Genomic DNA, 23,308 nt, shown 5'->3' on the forward strand with positions numbered 1-23,308 from the left:
GTGTGTGTGTGTGTGTGTGTGTGTGTGTGTGTGTGTGTGTGTGTGTGTTGAGATGTATAGAGATAGATAAAAGATATATAGATATAGGTAGATGAACCACATTTATGGGTGAAAATGCAAGCGTTTAGAAAGTTCTCTTAAAATACTTCAACAAATAAGAGTGAGAAATTAGACTGTTAATGACAGCTAAACTGAATGAAGATCATCTGGTTTTGGTTACTCTGTACTTTTAACTATTTAAAATTCCTAATGAAAAGTTAAGATCATTTGTAGAGCTACTAACACATCACTAAACACTCTTCCCCAGTGGTTAGAAGAAGGGCTCTTTTTTAAAAAGATCTACTACTCTAGTTGTCACCAGAAACATTCCTTTCAGTGACCATGACCCACTCTCAGCCTAAGTCGTTCAGAGAAGACTTAATCACCATACAAATCCCCACTGGAGAGCTGGGTGACCCCACAGGGCTGGTGTCTGCATCCTCCATACAAGCTTCCTACTCCTGAATACAACATGCTGGCTGCCTGATAATCCAGGGAATCAGTACCACTGATATGTCTGTGGCACTGTCTGGGCCTCCTGGACCTCATCTCTACCTGTTTCAGCTCTTACGAGCTAAGGCTAATGTTATGGTCTTCCCTAGAGAATGCTGGGGAAATATTTACTTGAAGATTATTTTAAGATTATCTGTGGTTGTTAAGTGGGTGATGATAAGTATATTTGCTATCTAAAAGATAGTTTCTAAACCAGGCAAGTGGGCCATACCTCTAATCTTAGTACTTGGGAGGTTAAGGCAGAAGGGTCTTGAGTTCAAGAGCTTGGGCTAAACACTGAGACCCTATCCGAAAAAACAACAAAGCAAAAACAAAAACAAAACATATTTACTGTTAAAGTCAACCTTATTCCATTTTTTTGCTATTTTCCCCAAAGAGTTCTTTTTAAATTAAAAATGTTTTAATTAATTCCCAAAGTTAGCATAGAAACTAATGGGTTTCCTCATGGCATCATCATAAACGTTAAAATCAAATTCTTGAAATCTAACTCACATTGATTATTAACTGTTACCCAGCATCTGTTTGGAACCTAACTTTGTAAACGTGTCATTGCTACCTTTGATACTTAATGCTTACATCCTTGAGGGTCAGAATCAGTCCATAACACTAAGTAGCCTGTCTCCATTACTCTAATAAATGGAGTTTGTCATAAGGTATTTTTATACGTGTAGATGGGGAGATGTGTGCACGAATTCCACGGTAATGTTGCCACCACTAATTTCAGATTGCTTTAATTACTTTAAAGTCTTTCTCACTTACAGATTTCCTTCATTGATTAGGACTTGTATATTTTTTTAAAAAATAAACTTCCCCAAATATTCTTCAAAATCATTTCCATGTAGAAAATATGAAAAGTGCTGTTTTTCTCATTCTAAGCGAGATACAGTTTGCGTTCTCAGAATCAGCACACAGCCCAGCCAATCCCTGCAGTCATTTTTAAAACACTCCAGCAGAACATACCACACTCCAACTTAACATGGAAGGAAAAATATCCCCATGGCTTTTATGTCACAGTTGAATTGTATATATGTACTGTAAATAGCTTGCTTATGCACATATGCTGCTCCTTTAAGAGTGGGGCAGGAGGTTATCCATAAAATCAGTCCACCAGGTACTGTAGTGCAGCGGGAGCATGCATGCAGTCAGTCCTCTGTGCTTGTTTTCTAAAGCCTGGACAGAAAGGCACACTACAGAGGCCATCCCATGGAGAGTTGCAATGCAGGGACATCTTCTCTGGTGCCTTCGAAGCCATTTCCTTTGCTCTTAGTGTTCCGTTGTGAATGGACCATCATGCTCTACACCGCATTGCCTGAGTGGGCATGTGAGCAGCTGGGCATGCTGTATCCAGCTAGTCTCACATTTTCTTTCCCAACTGACACTTTTTCCCCCAAGTGAGCTGATTTTAGCTTTACCCTCTACACGATGGCTTTGAAAGCCAGAGGTCAATAAAGCCAACATCTTAGCTCAGGCTACTGTAGCAGAACGCAGAGGCTGGGTAGCTTAGACAAAGAGCCAACAGAGTGAGTTTCTGAGGAGAGCCTCCTCTGGGTTCGTGAACAGCTGTCTGCTGGTTGCACAGTAGGAAAAGGGGAAAATGAGAAGAAATTCTTGTCTTTTGTTGCGGTGGTGTATGTGTTCGTGTGGATATGTGCCTGTGTAGAACCAAGAGTCAGAATAGGTGTCTTCTCCATCTCTTCCTACCCTTCCCCTACGTTTTAAAGATAGGGTCTCTCACTGAAACCCTATTTTGGTAGAATGGCTAGCCCAGGGATCATTCTGCCTCTGCTTCTCAAGAAGATTGGGGTTATAGGTAGGCACCAATGCACCATCCAGAATTTTTATACACTGAGTGAGGATTGAACTCAGGTCCTCGTACTTGCACTGTGATGCTTTCCCAGATCCATGTCTGTCTGTCTGCCTGTCTGTCTGTCTGTCCTTTTCCCTTTCCCTTTCGCTCTTCCTCTCCCTCTCCCTTCTCCTGTTTCTCTCTTCTTCCACCACCACCCCCTTTATTTTTATTTTTCAAGACAAAGTTTCTCTTTGTAGCCCTGGTTGTCCTAGAATTTGCCATGAAGACCAGGCTCCCCTAGAACTCAAAGATCCTCAAAACTCTGCCTCCCAACTGCTGAGATTAAAGGTGTGCACCACCCTGCCCATCACAATCCCTGTATTTCTTAATATTTATTACAAGGACATTCATCCAGCTCACACTGGTTCCAGAATCATAACTCGATCACTTCCCAGGGGCCCAACTTTCAGGTTCATTACAGTGAGCATTGGGCTTCAAAGTACGTAGTTAGAAGAGGCACAAACCCTGAGTTCATAGAACTTGATAGCCATCTTACTAAAGGAAGTATTTTATTTTTAATTATGGGGAGGGTATGAATATAGGAATCCTGCTGGTACCTGCTGAGGTCAAAGGTACCTTGGATCTGGCATAGGTGCTGGAAACTGAACTTTCATCCTCCAAGAGAACAGTACACACTCTTAATCACTGAGCCATCTCTCCAGCTCTTAGAGCCCGCCTCTTAAGTACCGAGTGTGTCTAGCGCCTGAATGTAGAGAATAAAGGAAAGGTAAATTGTCCGAGGCATGGGCAGGAGGCTCCAGCTGATGCCAAAGGTGGTTTGACTCTCCATTGTTACCACTTGCACTTGCCATGCAAGTGATCTATGCTTTGAATAATGTTTAATGTTTCTATGTAGGTTAAAAATTCTATAATTTCCTTAAAAAAATGGAATACACAGGTTAAGCACACCTATTCTGAAAATTTAAAGTTCCCAAATGTTCCCAAATGCCAGGCTTTTTGAGCAGTGACACAATGCCATAAGTAATAACAGAGGCCACAGAGTGGCAGCCACAACACAGATGTATCAAACACAGCACACATGGTCACCTTTTAGTGGAGTACGCACAGGGTGTATACAGCAGATGAGTGTGTGTTAAAACTTGGATGGCATCAGCAAGGCATCTCATTATGAATATGCAAATAATCCAAAATCTGAGATGAAACACCCTGGTCCCAAGTGGTTCCGATGCAAGATGCTGAGCCTGCAGTAATTAAGCAAGGTACAATTCCATCAATTTCTGGTTTGTTTCCCTATAGATAGAGAATAGACTTATTTTCTGTTGTAATGAAGTTACACAAAAGAGAGAAGTTTATTGTACTGTTAGTGACTAATAGCTTCCTATTTGCTCACCTGCCTCCCCACTTTACAAGGAGTTCAGAGCGAAGTCGAGGGAGTGGGACAAGCAAGAGATCCTCTATCAGACCCACCTGGTGTCGTTGGATGCTCAGCAAAAGTTACTATCCGAAAAGTGCAATCAGTTTCAGGTAAACCATTACGATTGTCTAAATTAAAAAGCACCACCAGAAGCTAGTTACCGTCATCCTGGCCATTCAGTATGGAGTCTATTTACTCATGGAAGTGTGAATTGAGAGGGACAGTAGCCATAGTGGGTCTGGAGACAGCACAGCCATGTGAGCCCTTTGTGACCATGACTTTAGCCTCTAGGTCTGAAAGTTAAGTAGTCTGGGCAAACGCCTATAATCCCTGTACTTGTGGTAGTCACAGGCAGGAAGGTCATGAGTTTGAGGGCAGCCTACATTGCATAACAGGATTCAGACTCAAAAAAAAAAAAAAGACAAAACCAAAGCAAAGTATATGTGTGTGTGGTTTGTTTTACATACTCCACCCACAGGTCCCATGTACATGTTAGCATTTTCACTTTCTCCTCTGGGAGTGATTCTCCCATGTTCCATGCATTTGGCTTCATACCACTTGCTTTTCCTATTGATATGTAGAGGTTTTACATAGTAAGAATTGCTAAAAAACAATTACGTGTTGGCAACTATTTTTTCCTTGATCTGTTTCTTGTTTTTATTTCTTTACCATAGAGGCATTTTTGGACTAGTATGTAATTGAATTACTATTTTTCTTTTTATAGCTTCTAGATTTTCTTTATTGATTAATAAGACCTCTCCTCCACACCCCTTCCCTTCTCTGTAGCTCGGCTCCAGAGTTACACAGATCCATTTTCTCTTCCCACCATCTAAAGTTGAGATCAGAAACAAGTAGAACGCTGAACTGTACAAGCCAAACTTCATAGAAGAGCTTTGCTAATTCTTTTATCCTTTGCCTCTATGGAAGCTTAAATATGATATTTTTCACTCCATTTACCTGGTTGTTATATTTTCAGAAACAGGCACAAAATTACCAAACTCAGCTAAACGGGAAAAAGCCGTGCCCAGAGGAAGGCAGTCCCGAGATCCCTCGCCTGGTGTGTGAGTCGGATACCGGCTGTGAAGCCACCCAAAGAGACGAGTTCATTATCGAAAAGTTAAAGTCGGCCGTGAGTGAAATAGCGCTGAGCAGGAACAAGTTACAGGATGAAAACCAGAAGCTCCTGCAAGAACTGAAGATGTACCAGAGGCAGTGCCAGGTGAGGGTCTGCGCGCGCGGCTTCATCTCCAACCATTATTGATGGGCTGCACAGATGCCGGCTTGACGGGGATCGGACAGCTACAAGACGGCCTTCAGAGTTGACGTTCAGTTGACGGCACTGTCAACTCTAGTGAGACCTCCCTCTCTAAGTGGTTCTCACTCGAGCAAATCCAGTAACCCGGTGGGTATGTTAGCCTCTGGAGCCTTGTAACAGCATGATGACAGTGTGTAACATTGCCAGTGCATTGGAACAGCAGTCACAAACCTTTGTGCCTGAAGTCCACACTGTAGTATCCAGCCACCGCTCTTTCCCCATCTATCTTATTTGCAACTTTAGACCTTGGGGACAGGCATGATTGATTTATCAGTGCTTGCTCCACGTCAGTCTACTTCCTATCACCATAACAAAACACTCGAGGCAATCCATGAAGATTGAAGGTTCCTTTAGGCTCCTGGTTTGGGAGGGACCTGGTTACTTCGGGACTATGGTAGGGCAGAATGTCATGGCAGGAGTGTGGGGTAGACTAAAACCTCATTTCCCACAAGAAAAGGGGAAGGAGGTCAGGCTGGGGTCCTCCACTGGACCCAACCTCCCAAAGGACCAGCCACCTGGCCTGTAAAGACTCTTTGGAGATTAAGGCTACAGCACAGGCCTTTGGGCAACCATCAATATCTGATCACAAGATTTGGTCATAGTCTCTGCTGAGCAGTCTCCTAGAACTGAAGACCATCAGTAGATTGATAGACTGACAGGCGTTTACCCAGCTTTGTCTTCCTTAAGCCAGCTTTTAATTCTTTTTTTCTACTTTTTGCAATTTAGCCGAGAAGGTTTGGAACCAGCACCCTTCAAATCAGCCCCTGCTGAGCCTATCCTCAGGCCTTCCCTGTGTGCCTTCAGATACTTGAGACATCCTCTCCAGCCTTTCTCTGCTTCTACTCCACTTCCCCACCTCCAAACGCGTCTTTCTACCACTTTCTCCATCCAGTTCACCCATCTCTCTCCTGAAGCTCACTACCTGGGCAGAGCCTGTTTCTCTGAGATAGTCTGCCCTGTAACTTCTGCTCTTCAACTCCAGGATCATTTCTTAGTCCTGGGCTAGCCTCCCCTTCCCCACATTACAGTGTCACCTACAGGGCTGTCCTGTAGCATCTGCTCTTCCCCTGAGTTCAGGAGGGCATGTATCACATGGCTCCTGTCTTCTCTCTTCCAGTGGCATTTCTAAGAGACCTATATCTCCCCCATCCTGAACTCCAGCTCTTTCTGGAGAAAGACATTATTCTAACATTAACTAGAATACAGATGTAAATGAACAAACCAGATTACACTGAAAATACTAGACACTGAAGAAGGGAGGCATCCTCCAGACACAGGTCAGGTGTGATGGCATCTTCCCTGGTTCCACCACAGTCTAAGATCAGTCCTGCTCTTCCTGGAGATTGACCAGGGTCTCCTAGTATTCAGCTTACTGATGATCCACCCTCCTGTGAGAGCTGTTTGTACAACTGTTGGGTCCCAGGATCCCCTCCTTCTCTGGGATGAGACATTGGTCCTAGCTTCTGTCTGAAGACAACTTAAGCATACATTTCATTGCTATCTAACTGATGGAGCCTGCCCCAGGCTCACATCCAATGAGTAAGTGAACTATTTTTCTAGGTCCTTCCAAAATACACTGCCCTAGGCTTTAGTTCAAGCTGTATGAACTGAAGAGCTTTGTGTTTTGTCTCTTCTTGGGGTCTTCTTGGCTCTGGTCCTACAAAGTCCTTTCACTGCAGGGCTTAGTGAGCCAGTGGGTACAAACATGAGGATCCATGGGATTTTTCTAGCCAGACTGTCTTGCTGAATAGTGAGCTCCAGGTTCAGCAAAAGACCCTGTCTCCCTGTCTCCCTGACTCAATAAAATCAAGCAAGGTAGAGAGCAATAGAATTTACCCAGAGTCCACCCCTGGCACCTCTACATGTACACATGTGCACTCTCATGACACAGGCATACACATATACGTGTACACACACATAAGTTACATATATTAAAAAGCAAACCAAATTACTATGGAACATGTTCAAGAGAAAAAAATCTGTTGTTCTAATAAAGATATTTTTGAAAAGTAACTCAAGATTTCTCTTGGAGAAAAAGCACCAAGAACTCTACTTCTTCATGCCTCCCTGGGTCATGTCAGGAGTCACTTGTGACCTGTCCTTGTGCTTTCCACAAATGCCAGGAGTCCACTGTTTGTCAGTTCATTTGAAGGATTAAAATCACTGCTCCTTTCAGAACATCAGACATGTCCCTAACTAAACAGATGGGCCTGAGATCTGTGTTTCAAAATGTGCATTTTACCAAATAAGGATAACTAGAAGTAAATAATCTTGGAACCAGAATATACATTTGAAAAAATAAGCCATCTCTTTTTAGTCACCTGATGTTCTACATCTCTCATATGAATGCAAAAAGACAATTATTCCTATTTAAATCACTGCCATTTAATATGTTGCAGCACACTTGACGGCAGCTATGTCTGCATCTTCTGAAGCACAACATCATTTGTCTTTCTACAACCCTGAAATGTGTCAGCACGCACAGCCCAGTGCACATGTTTATTTACTATGCTACATGCCCCTCGTGTTTCTAAGTGTGCAGTATTCCCCACTAGAGATTAATGACAAAAATAAATGGTTCTGCATCTTTCAAACATCTGTGCTGGGAAAGTTAATGTCATTTGCTGGTTAATACAACACTAAGAACTAGAGCAATGCTTCCTGAGAAAAGTGCAATCCAGCCACGGCTCTCATTTAATTCTGGAGTCTTTGTTATTGGTTTCCGGTTTGTTTCATTGCCTTCAGTTTTGAGATAGTGTCTTATGTAGCCCAGGCTGCCCTCAAACTCCCTCTATAGTCTAAGATTACTTTGAACTTTTCATCCTTCACTCCCTGGACAGAGATTTGGGGTACACACCACCATATTCAGTTTTCCCAGTACATAGATAGAACCCAAGGCTTCACAGATGCTGGATAAAGCACTGCCACCTGAGCTCCATAGTCACACTTGATTTAAAATCTTCTTGTAGCACCTTAAAGAACTACAGAGAAATGAGAGAATTTATTGTAAATAAATGTGTGTATCAAAACATTGTCATCTAAAGTGTAAATAAGATGTAAAAAATTATCAAGATATCTTGGTTTTCCTAGTGAGTCATCCGAAATCTGTGTTTATGTTACACCTACAGCATACTTACATGTCAGTGCTAAATGCCTGATCTGTATTTAGATCCCATACAATATCACAATTAAGGGAGCTTCTGGTACTTAAATTGTTCCAGGAACTCTTGAGAATGTCCCAATAACAAAATCATTTTATCAGATATTTGACACATTGCAAATAATTGATTTGACTCTCATGCAAAATTGTACCAATTTCAAAACTACATCCTAGTTCTAAAAATCCGTTAATTCTCATGTCAACTTGGGCTTCTTGAATCCAAAGCCAAGAAGATAATTCTAGATTTATCAATATCAACAAATCCTTCTAATTGTTCTTATGCTTTTGCAGCCAACTTACAGACTGCTGTCAGCTACAATCTATTTTACCTGTTTCTCTGTCCAATCATTATTACCAGTTTGTATAATGAGATGTTTCCATCTTAACTTACATCCTCAAACCTGTGTCGCTGGATCATTAAACAGCGCGTTTCTTCTGGGTGCTCATCACCACAGACAGATGTTTTCTAGTAACAGAGGACAGACTACTCTGTCAACCTGACACTACAGGTCCCCAGCCTGGAGTTAGGACCTTCCCATTCCTCTCCCTCAGAATGGACACACCCACTTTCTGCCTGCTGCTTTGTGTTTTAAAGCCCAGGCTGTTCCTTCTTCACCTGCATGACATAACAGATAACATTTACAATAAGGTAAACTGGTTTTTAGTCAATAAACAATAATTTATTGTTTAATAAGGTAGACTGCATTTCTACTGTATTGTTTCATGTCTCTCTGGCTTTTGAAATTTTAACTCTATCTGGAAAATCCCTGCTGTTCAAAACAGAGAGCATCTAAGCTAATCTCAGACGATATCATACTTATGTTTGAAGGCATAGTAATCTGTCCCTTCCCAAATCCAGGCTGAAAGGTCCTTGGGAAGGTGTATAACTCGAGGTTTGTGTTTTAAGAAAAGTTACTGAGAACTCCCCTCGTTTAAGTGGGATCATTGCTCTTGATTACCAAAAGTAGAGCCAACCCTCAATGCCTACCAGCTGCTGAATAGAACAGACTGTGGTATAGCCACATAACAGCATGTAGTTCAGCCGTAAACAGGAATAGATGCAATGCGGCACGGATGAGCCCTGGGAACTTACTGGGGGAAAGAAACCAGCTACAGGAGCTGCATGTTGGTTTTTAATTCCTAGGGAACTGTCAATACTGCTGCAGCAGATCATCCAACAGGCCATAGTCATGAGCCTGAAATAGGTCCACAGTACTGTCAAGGGTCAAGGGATGCCAGTGTTCTTGTCCATAGTCCTGCTCCTGGTCCCTCCTCCCTTCCAACAGCAGACAGACAGGCTTTGAGCTCCCTTATCCTAATGCAGAACTCACCTCCTCCCCTCCTGCTCTGGGAGGGGAGAAGAGTCTCATTGCAGGTTCTTTCACTCTGCTTTGGGCTCCTTCCTTCCCGCTCCCGAGGAGCCCCGCCCACTGCCTCCCTGCTCCCAAGGAGCCCCGCCCACTGCTACTGCCCTTCTTTCCTGTCCAGAGCCTCCCCTTCACTTTGCACTGCTGAAGCCTCTTGTGGACCCATAGGATCACTGGTATGCCTAGTTGTTTCAGCATCGCTAGCTCCACCTCCATGGGGCAGGACGGGAAAAGGGCTCCTGCTGCTGGCTGTGCCGGGAAAGCACACTGATGGCTTTAGTCACACGATTATCTGTCATTTATTATTTTATTAATCAGAAAGGACCAGCATTGACTAGAGCTCACACCTTGTACTTTATTCAAACATCACTGCTTCAGGTTCACACACAGTGTGACCACATTGATGCGTGTGGTTTGATTTGGTCGTTTGCTCTTTGTTTTCATCCTGGGTGATGAGCACTCTGGTGGCAATTTGGATGAAAGGTGAGGAGGAAAAGAGTAAACACACTTTACTTAAAATGAAGCACACTGATTTACAGGTGGTGTTTTTAATTTTTAAATTATTTGACAGTTCCAAGCATGTATATAGTGAATTTTGGTCATTTTCACCCATCATCACCCTATCTCAGGCCCCTCCCCCTCACACTTCCTAATAAGCCCCCTTCCTACTTTCATGTCTCTTATGTGAGTGTGTCAGTGTATGTGACTGTGTGTGTGTGTGGCGGCAATGTTTGTGTATGAATGTAGGTGTGTCTGTGTGTCAGCGTGTGTGCATTTGAGTATGTGTCAGTATATGTATGACTGTGTATGTATATGTTTGTGTGTGTATGTGATATGTATGCATGAATGTGGGAGTGAGTCTGTGTGTCAGTGTGTATGTGTATGTCAGTGTGTGAGCATATGAGTGTGTGTCAGTTTGTGCAAGAGTGTATGTATCAATGTGTATGACTGTGTGTGTGTGTGTGTGTGTATGAATGTGGGAATGTCTGTGTCAGTATGTGTATGTCAGTGTGTGTGCATATGAGTATCTATGTGTGAATGTGTGTCTGTGTCAATGTGTGTCTGTGTGAGTGTGTATGAAAGTGAGTATGTTTATATGTGTGAGACTATGTATATGTGTGTGTGAGGGGGACGAAGTGGTGTGTATGTGTGAGAGGGGGTAGGAGAGTGCATATGAGCATTGTGTGAGAAAGTGTGTGTGTGTGTGTGTGTGAGAGAGAGAGAGAGAGAGAGAGAGAGAGAGATGACCTTGTGGGTTTCACTAGGATTGCTTGCATAAGCATGGCTGTGGACTTACTTATTGGACCATGGGCACCTTGCCTGTAGCTACACCAAGGGAGAAAATGACTTCCCCTTACCCGGTAGCCATTAACAAGTAGCTTCTGGAGGAGGAGTGAGGCCTCGAGAGCTTTCTCTCTTCTTGAATGGGAGACCGACAGGCCCTATCTTGCACAGATAACCACAGCTGCTATGAATTCATGAGTACAATGGTAATGCTGTAAGGACCCCCAGAAAGGACCCCCAACTCAAGTCCCGATCAGCGCGCACCCAAGGAGACACGAGAGACTGACTTGATGCAAATGGCAAAAGGCAGTTTACTAACAAGGGCCCTTGGATCGAAACTCATCCCATGCAGGGGAGAGAATTTCGATGAAGACCCCAGGAAGTTTAGAACTTTTATAGGGGGAGGCACAAAGGGGAAGGGAAAAGCAGGAAATTCTGGCACGATTACATATAATTGGATATTTCAAACATCAGCACTTTGCGTAAGCAATCATTTTGACAGGCTGGATGGCCCACTATTTTTGACCATGAAACCTCAGACCTTCTAGGATAAACACCAGGTGGCCCATTACTCACTTGGGCATGTTTAGACTGGTCAAGATATGTCTTTGATTGTTTCTATATTTCTGGTCACCTCGCCCCTAGAGGGGCTTGATATTTTTATTATGGCTATTCTCAGCAATCTTAGCAAGCCGTCCTGCGGTCTTTGCCAAGTTGTTGTTGGTCTCTGCTGAGCTGTTTTAATTTTTACTCTTACAATGCCGTGTCCGCTTTGTGCCAAGGAACGGTTCCTCATCCTCTACCTCTTATATTCCTCCCTTCTACTGGATTTCCTGAGCCTAGGGGTGGGTGACATAATGTCCCACTTAAGGCTGAGCACCCACTGTGACTTACTTTCAGCATTTTGACCAGTAACAAGTCTGAGTTAAGCACTGCCCTCTACAAAAAGAAGCTTCTCTGACCAAGGTCCAGAGCACTACTACTAACGTACGGATATAAGCAAATGTCTAGAAGGCAGTTGAACAATGTGTCTGTTTAGTAAAGGAACAGCAGTAGCTTCTTCCCTGGGATTTATGATCTCCCCATCACCCCTGGACTTTTACAGGTTTACAATCCCAGGTATGAAGTCCTTCCTGTGGAGCAAGCCTCAAATCCAATCACAATGTGATTGATTGGTTACCTCACAACGTTCATGCCACTATTGCACTAGCAGGCACATGCTGCTCGGCATATTGGTACCATTTAGGATTGTCCATTGGGTAATACCACTGATGATTCTTCTCTCATGGCAGCCTGAATAGCACATTCTGGTGCTGTGAAAGCTATCCAGCAGAGAATAAGCTACCAGTTTGATTCCCTATGTCTTGCAATCAAAGTACACTTCAGCAGCAGGACCTAGTGGGCAGCCAAGAGCGATGGCAATATCCTATGTTGTTTTAAGGGATGGATGTTAAATGTTTTTTAATGTATACAATAATTCTAAAGTAAACATCAAAAATTTATTAATGCAGGCCATGGAAGCAGGACTGTCAGAGGTGAAGAATGAGTTACAATCACGCGACGATCTCCTGAGGATTATAGAAATGGAAAGACTGCACTTGCATAGGGAACTGCTGAAAATGGGAGAATTGCAGACTGCTCGAGATAACAGGAAAAGGTGAGTTCTCATGCTGGATGATTGAAGAGGAGCCTCTCAAAGCAGGACGTCTGTGTGCAAGATGTGTGTATGTGCAGGATGTGTGTGTACAGGATGTGTGTGTGCAGGACACGTGTGTGCAGGATGTGTGGGAGGGGATGTGTGTGTGTGTGTGCAGGATGTGTGTGTGAAGGATATATGTGTGTGCAGGATGTGTGTATGCAGGACGTGTGTGCAGGATGTGGGGGGGATGTGTGTGTGTGTAGAATGTATGTGTGCAAAATTGCATGTGTGTGTGTGCAGGATGTGTGTAGGATGTGTGTGTATGCAGGATGTGTGTGTGCGGGATGTGTGTGTACAGGATGTGTGTGTAAGATGTGTGTATGCAGGACATGTGTGTGCAGGATGTGGGTGTGTGTGCAGAATGTGTGTGTGCAGGATTGCATGTGTGTATGTACAGGATGTGTGTGTGCAAGATGTGTGTATGCAAGACATGTGTGTGCAGGATGTGTGTGTGCAGGATGTGTGTGTACAGGCTGTGTGTGTGCAAGACATGTGTGTGCAGGATGTGTGTGTGCAGGGCATGTGTGTGCAGGATATGTGCGTGTGCATCTGAGGCCTTCACATTTGAACTAGAATAAAGTTTAATTAAGATGCATTCTTTAGCATAGAGTGTGTTTCAGTAGAAACAACAGTGTAGAGCTGGTGTTTAATTATAGATTTGCAGAGACACTGGATTTATTATGTATTCTAATTGCTTCTACCTTGTTTGCCTATAAGCCTGATGCTAACCTTTTCACTTGCTGATGGTATGGTAACTCTGCTTCTGCACTCATGACCTGTAGCTCCATATGAAAGGTCCTTGCTTGTCCTAGATGGATGGTTCAGCGGTTAAGAGATCTTGCTGCTCTTCCAGAGGACCCTAGGTCAGATCCCAAAACCTATGTTAGATGATTTACAACCACTTGCAGCTGCTCTTCCAGGAGACCTGATACCTCTGTCCTCTGATGGCAGCTGCACCCATGTACATACATACATACATACATACATACATACATACATACATATAATTTAAAATAAAATAAATCTCTTCTTAAAAAGCTATTACTAACACCAATGTTTCCCTCCTTAAGAGGAAGCACATATTGCATATCCACCAAAAAGTGGGTCTTCTGAGAATTCTCAGTATTTGAGATTTTGAAGAGATGGTCTGATTTCTAAACAATTCGCTGGTGTGGAACTTTCTTCAATCAGAAAGCTAATGAAACAAATGATGTGATTTCTAAACATCTGAATAGCTAAGTGATCTATTTTACTTAAAGATAACTGTTGCTGATTTTCAGGCGCTAATGATTTCTTCAAGACTGTGGGACATGGGAACACGGATAGATAGCTCAGTGTTTGGAGCAAAGGCAGCTCTTCCAAAGGACCAGGGTTCAACCCCCGGGACTCACGCAGCAGCTGATAGCCGTCTGTAGCTCTGGTTCCAAAGGATCCAATGTCCTCTTCAGACCTCTGCTGGTACTACGCACACTCACATGGTGGTACACAGACATGAAGGCAGGCAGAATGCCCATATACATAAAATAAAATCTTTAAAAATAGCCAATGTCAGGCCAGGCATGGTGGTGCAGGCCTCTAAATCTGAATACTAGGGAGCAGAGGCGGGCAGATCTCTGTGAGTTCTAGCCCAGCCTGGTCTACATAGTGAGTTCTAGTCTATCCAGGTCAGGGAGAAGGGGTATGACAACTGTGATGGCCAGAAAGATCAATGCGGCTTAGAAATCCCTGTACCTCAAGGGGATCGCCATGACTCTGCACCTTTTGAGAGCCCCTTTAGTCCCAATCTCTAAATTAATTCTCTCTCTGCCATTATTGAGATTTGGAGCTGTGGTTTGCTTTTGTGTAGTTCGTGTTTTGGATATTAGGAACACCCTCATATCATCTCTGGAGAGCCAGTTACACTCACAGGAGACTCCTACTGAGTCACACCAGGCTACAGTGGTGGCCTCACCTGACTTCTATAGCTGCTGCCCCTCCCTCTTCCTGGCACTCAACTTTGTGTTTCAATGATTGGTTCTGGCTTGCCCTCTGGGAAAGAGACTCTCTCCATCTGGGCTTCTCTGAGCATCACGTGTGGGGTCGCAGTCATTCTTCCCCTGGGAGTCTCCACTCCCTCACTACCTGACCCCAGCAAACAAACGGCCACCATCCCATTTTACAAGTAAATAGCCCCAAAATAGGCACATTTGGTTTCCTCCCTGGCCACATGGTCAGATGTCCTCATGTTGAGCATTTCTGTAGACTGTGTGCCCCCTATGCTCTTCTGACATGTTTCTTTGCCTTGATGCATCGGGTCAGCAGTTGAGTTTATTTCCAATTAGGTGTCCATGCTATTTTATTACAGAATGCAGTCTTTTCTTCATGTTCAAAACTCTTATCCACAGAGGCTGGAGAGATAGTTCAGTGGTTAAGAGCACTGACTGCTTTTCCAGAGGTCCTGAGTTCAATTCCCAGAAACCACATGATGGCTCACAATCATCTGTAATGGGATCCAGTGCCCTCTTCTGGTGTACAGGCATACATGCAAAGTACTCATATATACAAAATATATAAATAAATAACTTTTAAAATGTTTGTGCTCATTTTAATATATGGACAAAATGCCTATTAACTGCTCCCTTTTCTCCCATTGAAACTGTACTCACTCAGAGACAGAAATACTCCCAGGACTGGAATTATTACGATTTGCAATTTTTATAGCTAGCAGTGTTGTCAACCATATAATAATCTGTCTCTACAGTGTTCATGATCTACACTAACAATATAATTACCAATTCACTAACTTAAGCTTAAGTGTTAACTGCTTTATTTGTAATTTTTAGAGTTGAGTCATCATATTCCCCTTCTACTAAAGAACCAGAAAGAAAAAGGAAGGAGTTGTTTTCGATGGTCTCAGATCAACCCAATCATGAAAAGGAATTAAACAAGGTAAGGAATACAACAAGTCCATTCTCCCAGCTCTAAAGTCTCTACATAAAACTAGCTCGAATATCTTCCCTCATCCTCCTGTCTTTTTCCTGCTGGTATTTTCTCCAAAAGTAATTATCTGCCACGCGGTTAAATCTGATATTCTGTGTGAGCACAAATCTTCAGTTATTCTGCCATGGTGAGAATTCAGTGTGGAGGTGTGCTCGTGTGTGTGTGTGTGTGTGTGTGTGTGTGTGTGTGTGTGTGTGTGAGAGAGAGAGAGAGAGAGAGAGAGAGAGAGAGAGAGAGACAGAGACAGAGACAGAGACAGAGACAGAGACAGAGAGAGCGAGCAGGCTGGTAGGCTGGTGCTCAGCGCATGGGTGACCATGGGAGACTGGCCCGCCTGCACACCTTGCCTACGGGTCCTCATCCAGGATGTGGTTAGTACTGTTTGGATTACTTGACCTAGGAAAGCATGAACAAATGTCTCTCTCTCCAGATGGAGCACTGACTATAGGCCAAAAAATGATTCTACTCAAGGCTCATTTGGCAAACCAATGAGATTCCTGCCTTTAGAAGGAGGCGGAGTGTGTGTGTGTGTGTGTGTGTGTGTGTGTGTGTGTGTGTGTGTGTGTGTGTATGTGTACTTACAGAATTATGTGTGATTCAAAGGCAGCTGTGTGATTGAAAAGCCCATGCAGGAAGGGTTGCGCATCACAGAAACTGATCCCTGGGGCTCCTGGCAGCCGCTCACTGCAGTCCCCTGGTTCCAGCAACTGCTGACTGCTTACAACAGTGCCTGGACATTGCGAGCCTTACCTTGTGGTATGTTTTGTTAGTTTCCTGAACCTCATGAGCTCTGCTTTCTGTACAAGAAGGAATATTTCAACTCAGGAAATAGCCACACAACTTCCTCCACCCTGAGGTTGGTGAAATGAGTCGATGCCTGCTGACACTCTTGTGGCTCTTAACATGTGCCCCCAACACCACCACAAGGATTTAAACATCATCTTATGAAATGGATTCTATATCATCCTCTTTTTACCTTTGAGAAAAATAAGATGCAGAGAAGTTGAAGAGACTCTCCCATATTACACAGATAATAATTGGTAGACACTAGTTTTGAATGTAGGCTCTCTTACCCCAGAGACTACATACTTACCTCTGTTAAAATTCATGAGCTAATGTAAATTACATCCTGAGAACAGGACCTGGCTCAGAGGATCGCCTGACAGATGTGGGCTACTGGTGGTTTAGGCCACACCTACATTTCTAACTAAGGGTCTAGCAAGGACAGAGCACTTTTCCAGGAGCTAAAATCCTAAGATGAGGAGGGTCTGGGCATGGTTCTTACAGAACCCTGGGTTCTTCATTCTTCGACAACCAATATACCTCCCTAGCAATTATTTTATCAGTTTCAATAGGACTACATTGAAAGGAAAGATCTTAATTAGGTGTAATAATTCATGCCAATGATCCCAATACTTGTGAATGTTGAGACAGGAGGATTGCCACGTCTGAAGTTAATCTAGGCTCTATATCAAGACCTTGACTCTGCCCTTCATCCCCTTAAAGGCGGATCCTGGCAGAGCTGGGTGTCTAAAAACAAATGCAGGTCCAGTCTAGGAAATTTGTTACAGAGCAGTTGTCCTTTCCTTCCTGTTCTGAACACTGATACTACACAATCCCACTGATTTTAAAAATATAACTTTTCAGCTGGACAGTGATGGTGCATGCCTTTAATTCCAGTATTTGGGAGGCAGAAGTAGGCAGAGCTCCATGAATTTGAGGTCAGCCTGGTCTACAGAGTGAGTTCCAGGACAGTCAGAGCTACACAGAGGAATCCTGTCTCAAAAAAACAAATAAAAATTTTAATACACACACATATATATATATGTATGCATACATATATATACATACATATATGCATATATATAAACTTTCAAAACCTGCTCTTTACTGACATTCCACAAGACTGTATCATAGTAAAAGGAGTGTCTAACGCCAGGTATGATCACACTCTTCTAAACCTCAGAGGCTTCTGACAAAGTAAAATCAGGAATCCGGACTGGGAATCCCTGAGTGGGACTCTGAAGTGAAGGAGAGGTCAAGGCACAGATCTTCCAAGCTCCTGGGTGCCCAGGCAGCTGTGTTTTGCAGGACAGTAGTGGATAGTCGCGGTAACTAGCTGCAGCTTCTAGAAGTATCTGCAAAGAATGTTTTCGCTTCATTGTACCAACACTATTGAGGGCCGTGCACTATGAACTTTGTGAGTGGTTTTTCTCTTGTGGTTACAGAGTTGTTTTTATTCACGTATTTTGTGATAAAATTCGCATTTTTAAAAAGCCATGTCATTGGAAGCACAGATAAATCAATTTCATTAAAAACCACACTCTGTGGAAGAGCATATTGTTTTAATATCTAACCACTGTAATAAAAAAACTTAATCCTTTTTCAGAATAGCATATTTATTTTCTTAACTTTCCAAGTTTCATCTTTAGGAGGCTTGTGTTAAAGTATACCACAGGGACATAAACAGTAAAATCCACTGTCAAACTGCAGAACAATATGGCTGGTTCATCAAAGAAACTGCCAGGATGAAAAATAGAGGGGGCGGGGATCAGAGAGATTCAAAGGGAGTGAGCAAGGTGACCAGTAGACACAGGGGCTTGCAGCTAAGCCTGATAACCTGAGTTCCATGCCCAAGACTCACAGTGGAGGAAGGAACCAGCATCTGTGAGTTCTCTGAACCTCCACACATGTGCCATGACATGCACTTGCACATGCAAACACATGTAATTTAAAAAGACCCATAGCATACACTGGGGTTAGATCCCATCTCTGAGACTCTTGCTTTGGGGAGCTAGACAGCAGGCTCCTGGTTCCTGTTTGAATGGCAAAGTTAAGACCATGTGATGTCTAAGTCACATTTCTAATCTTAACAATTAGAGCAGGACCAGATAAGGAATGGATGGTACCCAGCCCTGGATGCAGCAGATTGGCCTCTGGATGCAGGTACTCTGCTTTAGGTCATCTTTCTCTAGGTGTCAATCCTGAACCCTAGCTGTCCCAGGGTGTAACCCATGATGGAAGGGAACACAAGTTTTAGAAAGTGACCGCCTTTTGTGAGGACTACAACTTGAACAAGAGATAATGGGATTGGATGAAAAGGCAAACAGACACAAAAACAGAGTGGATAGAAAGAGATCTGGGCAGGTCTGGTAAAATCCTAACCCAGTTTCACGGCTCGAAAAGCATTGGAGATTTAGGACAATTTCACATCTGAATTCTGCCTGAAAATATTTGGAGATATGGAAGAACTAGTCATTAAGATGCTATCACGGGAATCTGGGAAGAAAGAGGACAGACAGAAAGGAGGGGAGAGACCCTTATTCCTTTAGAGATGTACACGGAACTTTTAAAGAGGAAATATAGTCTCTTGTCGCCTTTTAAGTTTCTGAGTACATTCAAAGCAGTTTCTTTGTGAATTTTCTTGACTTCCCTCTCTGGCCTTATTTCCTAGGGCACGGTTGATCAGAACACAAGTTCTGGGCATGTGGCTCTTGGGTCCCCACCCTTGGCTGCATTCTTTGCTGGGAGCCTGTCCCTTGTCTCTCTGGCTTCCACCTTCCCCATAGTATTTTGTGTAATAACCTCTCCTCTGGGAAGACCATCCTAATACAAACCCCACCCCCAAACTTAGCTGGGTTATGCACCCTCCAGGACATCCCTCAAACAGCAATTACTACCCAGTGATATAAATGTTTATTTTTCTCCCCTTCCCTATATGTGTGTGTTCTGAGAGAGGGTAAATTATCTGTTGACTCTCAAAAGTGAGAAGAGGTGTGTCGGGTCTTTAAAAGGATGCCAGGGAGTGTGAATACAAGGTTTGGGCAAGCTGTGGGCAATGGCAGCAACAGAGCAGAGGGTCTGAGAGGGTGGCCTTGGCCAGCTAGACTTGGAATGCTGAGGGTGGTAAGGAGTCCAGGTCCAACAGGTTCTCTTATGAAAAGACAAGCGAAGATGGTGAGGGACTCTAAGGGGTTACTGAGACATAGCGTACTGTCACCGCTACCACAGCAGGATTTATGCTTCTTTCACTAAAAAAAATTATGTAAATATAGCCAAGGACCGTGAGTTCTGATCTAGAATCTGGCACTTTCTTTTTGTATGATTCAAGCAATCTGCTTACCCTCCTTAGGTCGCTGTCTCTCCATGAGAAGGTGAGGACAGCCAGACTTTGTGATGTCCACCCATGATCCCAGAACTTCAGAGGCCAGAGCATGGGCTGTGCAGACAGACCCTGCCTCAAAAACACAATAAAGCACTTAGTAACAGTTTCTGTCAAGTCTGTAGGAAAGCTGAGTCAGCAGGGACACTGCATGTGACAATAAGGCAGTGAGGTTTTGGGGGTTGGGGGAAACTAACTTAGGGTGCAGCTTGTTGGTTAGCAATGATTAGAAGAGAGGAAACTGACTTAGGGTGCCCCTTGTCGGTTAGCAATGATCAGAAAGTAGGCTGTCAGGGGTCACAGGTATTCTTGGGCAAGAGGACAAGGGAGTCCAGGACAAGCTGCAGCTGCTCTGTGAGGGAAGGGCTGCTCACATCTCTGCTCACTCTCACCAGATGAGAAGCCAGCTCTATCAGGAGGAAAGCGTATGCTCCGAACAGGAACGGATGAGGAATGAGATCTCCGAACTCACCCAGGAACTTCACCAGAAGGAGGTCACTATAGCAACTGTCATGAAGAAAGCTGCCCTTCTGGAAAGACAGCTAAAGATAGAATTAGAAATAAAAGAAAAAATGTTAGCAAAGCAGCAGGTACGCATACATGTGGGAAGAGCACTCTGCAGGGCTGGCTCCTGCACCTGCTTGTCCTAGCCTCATTCCACGTCTGTCAAAAGCCCTGGCGCCTGGTCAGTGTATGAGACTCATCCCATAAAACCCTGTGCGTGGACAAAGTACCATCAAAGACACTAGGGACCTACCAGACGGCTCACACATGCGTGATCAGTCGCGTGCCGAGGTTCTGCAGCTGTCTTCCCACATCATGCTACCCTGTTCTTTCCTCCGTCATTTGCTATAGGACCTTTCCACTAAACTGCCTTTTTTAAAAAGCAATTCCAGCTTGCTTGAGGATCACAACCCCTACCCTCATTTAATAGATTGCTGGTAGTGTTTTAAACATGGAGGCAACATCATGAAAGTCAGTCCATAGTTACTCAACAGCCACTCAGCACACAGCAGAGTCCTCAGAGACAAGCAGAGATCTTGAGGTTCCACGTTAGAACCCTGCAACGGTTGCTCATGCCTGCCTTCTCTCTGTGTGTATTCTTTCAGTTTCCTTGCTCTCTAATAATTTGTGGCCTGTTTTTGACAGCACAGGCTTTATGGCCCTTCCACTCTATGTCTAGGTGATTTCAGAGCATAAAACACGTATCAAGACAATTTCCATAATAGCAGTTCAATCATGTGTATTTACAAGAACAGGAAAGATTGGCCGTCATCCAGTCAAAGGCTGCAGACTGACCAGTTTGTATCACACACGGGAAAGCAGCACAGGGCACTGCACAGCAGAGAGCCTAGCACATGGTCAGGGGACAGCTGCACAAGAATGACTCCCGCTTTCATCTTCATACTGCCATGTTTCCAAGACTTTGTCTAATTCACAAAAGTAAATATTTTTAAAGCAAGAGTTTTTATATAGAAATGAGTCTTATATATACAAAAGAGCAGGCCAGGTCTGGAGGCACGAGTCTGTCATCCCACCATTCAAGTAGACGACATCAGGGAAAGAAGAAAGAGCTACAAAACAGTCATAGGCACACAAGGGAACACGGCCAGAACACCAGAAGGAACGAATTAAACATGGGAAGCCATATACTGTTTACTATAAACATTCATTGCAGGCCGAAGAAGTGTAATGGGCAAGAATATTTTCAAGGTTTTTCTTAATTGTGATTATAACAAGAAATGAAATTTTTCTATGCATGAGAAACGGAATTTTGGATTTGGTAGGGAAAAAATAAATAATTATTTAACTGTTGTAAATTTCACACTGCTCAAACAGGAAGAGGGGCAGGTGGAGGGAGCAGGAGAGGGGAGGAATGAGAGAACCAGACTGGTGGGAGGGGGTATGTTTCCCTCCATACCACAGAAAGTGTTTTCATCCACCTGGACAGAGTTTATTAACAAGATGGCGAGCTTCCATTGTGAGTTTTACATGTGCCTTTTATCTGCTAATCTTTCAGGTCTCAGATAGAAGATACAAAGCTGTCAGAACAGAAAACACACACCTGAAGGGAATGATGGGCGATTTAGACCCTGCACGGTACTTGGTAATACGCTGAATTCATTTCCCCAAACTGAACAGGAGGTGGCTTGGCTGGTCAGGGCTGACCATCAGTGTGGTCACTGAGCATGCGCACCAGGAGCGCCGAGCTGCGCGTTGCCTACCACAGTGGCTTGCCCGGGCTGGGGCACCTGGTTTGGGCTCATTTCTAATCATTTCCCAGACATGCAAAGCATGCAGTTTCCTGGCTTTTAATCCTGCAGTTGCTTGAAACCCTATATCATAGACAGCCAGGATTTGGTGCCAACTTTATACTCGGAGAAACCCTCCCCACAAACCCAAATCGGAATGATTTGTTCCGTTCTTGCTTGATTCGTATTTGGCTAACTTGCTTTGTGGCTTGTCCTTTTCAACTCGATGACAAGCAGGAAGTTGGCATGACCAAGAGCTCAGGATAGAGCAAGCGTTCAGTGTTTATTGACCGAATATAAGAATTAGCCCCTGGCTCTACCTGTTCTCATAAACACCTAAATGGCTCCAAGCCTCTCACTTCCATTGTCTGATGTAGCAGGCGGTGGTTAGATTTTTGTAGAAGAACTTTGATTGGTCGAAATCTCGAAATAGTAACATTATTTGTTATATTTTCTTGTATTCATTTAGAAAAAAATCCTACCATTATTTTTTAAAACTGTTCAAGGAACAGAAAGGTAATATTAAAAAAAAAAATTGGGCAGCATGGCTGCTTAAACTAGCCTGTGCCTTTAGCCATTATAATGTGAGCATGCGGGTCAAGGCCTTGGCCAGGCCATTCTGAAACCAATGTTCTATTTCTGTCGTGTTGTGCACCTGTTCTCACATGAGTCCGTATTCCAGCATCAAGACAGTAGAAGCATCTGGAACCACTCTCCCTTCTTCCTTGAGCATGGCTGTGGATCCTGTGATTGGAGCACAGATGGATAAAAAGGGAAGCTTGCTGGTCTCCCTATCTGCTACATTAAAAACCTGTCCATCACCTCTGCCTTTTCATTCCCTAACATGGGGCACAAAAAGTGAATCCTGGCTCTATGGAGATATATATACATACATATATATATATATATGTGTGTGTGTGTGTGTGTGTGTATGTATTACATATATACACACATACATATGTATATATTTATACATTTGTATATATACGTGTATATACATACATGTCAAAGTGACATATATACATATATATGTGTATACATGTTTACACATATGTGCATCAGTGTTCAATCCAAGTGTTTGTCTGTATAGATCCCAGGTCACCATAGCCCAGCTGAGGGGCTTCACTTTGCGCCTGTGGGCTTTTGGCTTTGTTCATTTATATCATCTGCTTTTTAAAGAAGTAAAACACACAAAGATAGAAAAGCCGCTGCTAATTACCCACCTGCCTTTCCCCAGGCCCTTGTGGGCAGCAGAGGGGGCTGTGCTGACAAGCAAGTGGTAGCTCCTGTTGCTTCCTCTCCTCCCCATGACCA

At 43.6% G+C, this 23,308-nt stretch overlaps 1 protein-coding gene across 1 annotated transcript in view; it reads left to right on the forward strand.

The window, feature by feature from the left end:
• The window catches only part of Deup1 (deuterosome assembly protein 1), a 63,530-nt gene that overhangs the window by 21,251 nt on the left and 18,971 nt on the right, over positions 1-23,308 (forward strand). The window contains exons 6-11 of the mRNA XM_028763441.1: positions 3,773-3,886; positions 4,753-4,995; positions 12,414-12,559; positions 15,424-15,529; positions 20,138-20,332; positions 21,763-21,849. Of these exons, the coding sequence (XP_028619274.1) occupies positions 3,773-3,886; positions 4,753-4,995; positions 12,414-12,559; positions 15,424-15,529; positions 20,138-20,332; positions 21,763-21,849 (891 nt within the window). The remainder of the gene's footprint in view (positions 1-3,772; positions 3,887-4,752; positions 4,996-12,413; positions 12,560-15,423; positions 15,530-20,137; positions 20,333-21,762; positions 21,850-23,308) is intronic.

This window comes from Grammomys surdaster, unplaced genomic scaffold (genome assembly GCF_004785775.1).
Source record: "Grammomys surdaster isolate TR1022 unplaced genomic scaffold, NIH_TR_1.0 138, whole genome shotgun sequence".
Lineage (NCBI taxonomy): Eukaryota > Metazoa > Chordata > Mammalia > Rodentia > Muridae > Grammomys > Grammomys surdaster.